At 42.0% G+C, this 4,511-nt stretch overlaps 1 protein-coding gene across 2 annotated transcripts; it reads left to right on the top strand.

Annotated features, from left to right (window-relative positions):
• The first annotated feature begins 46 nt into the window (after window positions 1-46).
• Window positions 47-3,512, top strand: LOC130170694 (protein wntless homolog). 2 transcript variants are annotated; one of them, XM_056378248.1, is made up of 12 exons: window positions 47-216; window positions 399-662; window positions 765-889; window positions 979-1,134; window positions 1,245-1,381; window positions 1,939-2,107; window positions 2,197-2,294; window positions 2,381-2,444; window positions 2,567-2,710; window positions 2,822-2,905; window positions 3,027-3,192; window positions 3,306-3,512. In XM_056378248.1, the coding sequence occupies exons 1-12, from the start codon at window positions 111-113 to the stop codon at window positions 3,404-3,406; spliced, it is 1,614 nt and encodes a 537-aa protein (XP_056234223.1). In that variant the 5' UTR covers window positions 47-110; the 3' UTR covers window positions 3,407-3,512. The 2 variants fall into 2 exon arrangements, with proteins under 2 accessions (XP_056234223.1, XP_056234224.1); XM_056378249.1 differs by having other exon boundaries at window positions 1,257-1,381.
• The last annotated feature ends 999 nt before the right edge of the window (window positions 3,513-4,511 follow it).

Raw genomic sequence — 4,511 nt, forward strand, 5'->3', positions numbered from 1 at the left:
CCGAGGACAGTCAGATCTGTGCGAGCAGGTAGACAAGCTGCAGTGAAGCACTTAGCCTGCTGGGACCAAGTGACGTTTCGAGCGTTACTCTTTCAAACAATCTCTTAAAAATGGCAGGGGCAATCATAGAGAACATGAGCACTAAGAAATTGGTTTTCTTGGGTGTTTTTATTTTTGCTCTTCAAATTCTTTCCATCATGATTGGAGCTTTAATAGGTAAGTAGACAAATTCTATTACTTTATTATTGATTGTAAGTAGAAATAGTTTGTTTTTTTCATAGAAAGTGTGATGCATGGTTTATGTGTTAAAAGTGCACCAAAAGTCTATTTGAACCAGCTTTCCTATTGCTGCTAAATAAATAAGCTGTCTATGAAAGATCATTTCCCATTTGCCGTAGCTCCCAGCCCCACCAGTGCCATCCGCTACTTGGCCACCAAATGTATAAACCGCCACAAGGCACGCGGCTGGCTCGTGCCGTGGGGATCAAATCGATGCCAGCAGGTCCGCAGTTTTGATGAGCCTTTGGCAAAAACACTGGATGCCAATGACATTGTTTTTGCTGTACATGTCCCTCTTCCCAACATGGAGATGAGCCCCTGGTTTCAGTATATGCTGACTGTTCTACAGTTTGACATTGCATTCAAGATGATCAATCAGATTGGTAAGATGTGTTGTCTTTGTCAGGAAAATAAATAATATAGCTTCAAGCCACTGTAGTTCTTGTGGATATATGATAAACTGGATTATGTCCCTGTCTGTGTAGAGGATGATGTTGTCATCACTATTGATGCTGGCATCGCATACAGGGATGATCTGATGTCTGAGTGGACTGCAAAATTTCACTCAGTGGAGCAAAGGCCCCTCAGATGTGTATTTACAGTCCCCAAGGTAAACCTGCATGACTGCTTTTAATGCATGCAGATAAGTTCTATCAGAATTTGTCTCTGCTCAGTAACTAACAGTCCACGCTTCTGCAGACATATGACAACGAAGGTCGCTTTTATCACTGTGACCCCATACCATTCATGGAGCTGGGTACTGTTGCCCACAAATATTTTTTAATCAACCTGCGCTTGCCAGTGAATGACACAGTGAATGTTGGCATTGGAGAAATAAAGGACATCCATATAGTGGTGAGTTAAATTCTACTATTTTTACTTCCATTATATGCTTTGATTGAATTGAATTGAATTCCAGAGCCTGCATGTGCCACAATCACATTTTAATGTCCCCCTTCTCTAAGGGCATCCATCAGAATGGAGGCTTCACTAAAGTGTGGATCAGCATCAAGACTGTGTTCACTCCCTGGATATTTGTGGCAACGGCTTGGTACTGGCACAGAATCAGCCTGATGGCGAGACCGCCAGTCCTTTTGGAAAAGTATGAGTCAATAAGGAAGAATGCATTTATTTAACCATTTCTAGTAATGTGTAGCCACATCAAGAATATTGCTAGATTTTAGTATTAAACATATAGAACCCAAAACTGTCAATATTATATATATATATCTATCAAAACATCATAATAGCATTTTCCCAACTGACCATTTTATTTCATGCCACATCTTACTTCATAATGTCACTTATACTTTATAAACCTAGTTAATTGTACAGGCTTTAGATACTTTATTTTATTGCAGACTGAACACAGCGTCATCTTTTTTTAAAAGGCAGGGTGAAGTTATGCAACAGCCCCATCACTCTTAAGTTAAAGTGCACCTCTTCTCTCTTTTAGTCTCTCAATGAGAGCTTAAAGCCACAGACGAACCTTGTATCATACCTTTTAAGAGGTTTGAAAGGCTTCAGGGGTGGCATGAAAAAGTCTTGATCTTGAGTGCATGATTGGCCTGGTAGAACCAGGTCAATACTCTGCCTGCAGAATAATGTTACTTGCCTTTTTAAGAGCAAGTCATTATAGCATGTATCCGCCTTGTTCAGGGTGATTTTCGCTCTGGGTATCTCTATGACGTTCCTGAATGTACCCGTGGAGTGGCTCTCCCTGGGCTTTGAGTGGACATGGATGCTGCTGTTTGAGGACGTCCAACAGGGCATCTTCTACTCCACGCTCTTCTGTTTCTGGATCATCTTCTGCGGGGAGCATCTCATGGTTAGCGTTTTGTACTTGTTCTCAACCGTACCTTCCTCCATACTTTCATGACAGTTAACGCTGTTTTCTTCCGACAACAAATCCTTTAGGACCAAAGTCAGAGGAATCGTCTCTCAGCGTACTGGTGGCAGGTCGGGCTCGTGGTTTTCGGCTCATCTGTTCTCCTCATATTTGACCTGAGTGAAAGGTAACGATGCAGCTGCTCTTGACGAGGTCTTGTGTTTCTCGGATGTTGTTTTCTACGAGTATTAATGTGCTTCATTTCTTTTAAAGGGGGGTTCATTTGACCAACCCTTTCTACAGTGTGTGGGCATCAGAAATTGGGACAAAGATTTCAGTATCCTTCAAATATTTACACTGTATTATAAAAAGTCAGATTTCTCTCTTTAAGATCACACCTTAAATGTGCGTCTCTCAGTGACACCAAGGCTTTTTTTTTTTCCATGACCGTCCTCACAGATTACCTTTATTATTGTGGCAGGGATTTCTGTTTGCCTGTATTTCCTTTCCCTGTGTTGCATGGTGCGTTGTGTGTTCAGGAACATCGGTGGGAAAATACAGCAACTTCCGTCAATGCCACAGGCTAGGAGGCTGCACTACAAGGTTTTTGTTTTGTTTTATCTAATATCTTTATCACAACAAAAAAAAAAACCTTTTATACGATGGATGAAACAATATTCTGGTTTGTTTTTCCACTCTCGCTGGTATTGGCAGGGTATAATCTTCAGGTTCAAGTTTCTGATGCTGGTAACTCTAGCATGTGCAGCCATGACTGTCATCTTCTTTATCTTAAATCAAGTAGGTATTATTCCCATAATAATCAACATGGAAGTTTTAATGACTGGTTTTATAATATAATTTACTATTTTCACAAGACTGAACTCCTAAAATAATGCCAAATGTTCTTATTTCTCACCAGGTCAGTGAAGGTCACTGGCACCGGGGAGACTACACTCTCCAGGTCCACAGTGCCTTCCTCACGGGGATCTACGGCATGTGGAACCTCTATGTTTTCACCATCATCTTCCTGTATGCACCTTCCCACAAGCACCACAGAGACAAGTCGGGAGACGGTCGACCCGCAGGTCTGTAACGTTTCTGCTGTATACTTAGCATCCAGTTCTGTGAGAGCAAATGAGAGGAGATAGTTTTTGGTGAACAGGAGACAAGATAACGAGGTCATGCTCACTATTAACAGATATGACGGAGAAGCCGGAAAGCCAAGACACGCAGCTGACATGTGGAGAGCAGGGCCCCACAGAGACCTACAGGATCACTGGGAAGGTGGCTGAGGAATAACTGCCAGCCTCGGTGCAGTTTAGAAAACCTGTAGACGTTGCCTGAGTTTTGTCCCCTGTGCCATGGCGTCATTAAATAAAACACCCCTGTAATTATCATGCGTGAATATGCTGTGTATGCGAGTATTCGTGTATAAATGTGGATATATCCTATAAGAATGTTTCTTTCATGTCTGTTTTTATGTAACCTCCGCGGTGGAGGAAGATGGGGTCCCTCCCAGTGGACGACCATCTATCCATATACCAGGCGCTGCTGCCAGAACCTCCAAACAAGCCCAAGGTCCTATTTACAATCTTGCCTCCGTAAAGTTTGTGTCGTGCTGATGAGAGGCAGTACCGACAGATCATCTTTACCTCTGACATTTTCACTCAAACTAATATCTCAAATTTGCAAAGCAGCAGCAGGATTGATATGTGCATCACCAGATTTAGAGAGGTGCTGTGCTCTGGCGCCCCCCAGAGGTCTGACTTTGTCATTTGACTATCTTATGACAATGATAATAATCTAATACTTTATTATTTAACTCTATTCAGCTTCTGTTTTCTGGTCTGTGCCATGCCATCAGCATCATCTGTAAATTCATATCGTCATGTGCACACAGTTCTTTAGCCTATTATCCTGGTTTTAACCATATTCAGGATATGATATAGAACATGACCTGATTATTCATGGCTCTGCGTGGTTTCTATCAGTGTCAGGTTACTGTTCATCTGTGTCTTTTCAATGCCTCTCCTGACCACATTTTATAATATACAGTACCAGTCAAACATTTGGACAAACTTTCCCCGGTCACTCCAGCATTAACAGCAGCGCTGTAGAGTTGTGTTCACCCTAAATATCACTGCAGTGAATGCAAAACTGGCTTTGAGCAAACATCCGTATTTCTACCTTATCATCTGTTTGAACACTAGTCTCCATTTACAGGTGCCCACATGAGAAGTTAGGCCTCAGTTATCTGTAAAAACACTGTCATAAAGACTTATCTAAACAAACAGGAGGATTTAAAGTGTTGCCTGTCTAGGATGAATCAGGGTTCAGTGTTACCGACAGAGGGCGCTGTTGTCTTTTGCAAACAGGAGAGTCCCAGCCTCTTTACACAGTCCAT

The sequence above is a fragment of the Seriola aureovittata genome, chromosome 6 (assembly GCF_021018895.1).
Source record: "Seriola aureovittata isolate HTS-2021-v1 ecotype China chromosome 6, ASM2101889v1, whole genome shotgun sequence".
Taxonomy (NCBI): domain Eukaryota; kingdom Metazoa; phylum Chordata; class Actinopteri; order Carangiformes; family Carangidae; genus Seriola; species Seriola aureovittata.

Excerpts from the sequence above, each read along its gene's own strand:
- LOC130170694 (XM_056378248.1), top strand. The coding sequence starts at position 111 with ATGGCAGGGGCAATCATAGAGAACATGAGCACTAAGAAATTGGTTTTC. Across the intron at positions 890-978 it reads GTGTATTTACAGTCCCCAAG|ACATATGACAACGAAGGTCG; the intron begins GTAAACCTGCAT and ends ACGCTTCTGCAG. Across the intron at positions 2,906-3,026 it reads TCTTCTTTATCTTAAATCAA|GTCAGTGAAGGTCACTGGCA; the intron begins GTAGGTATTATT and ends ATTTCTCACCAG.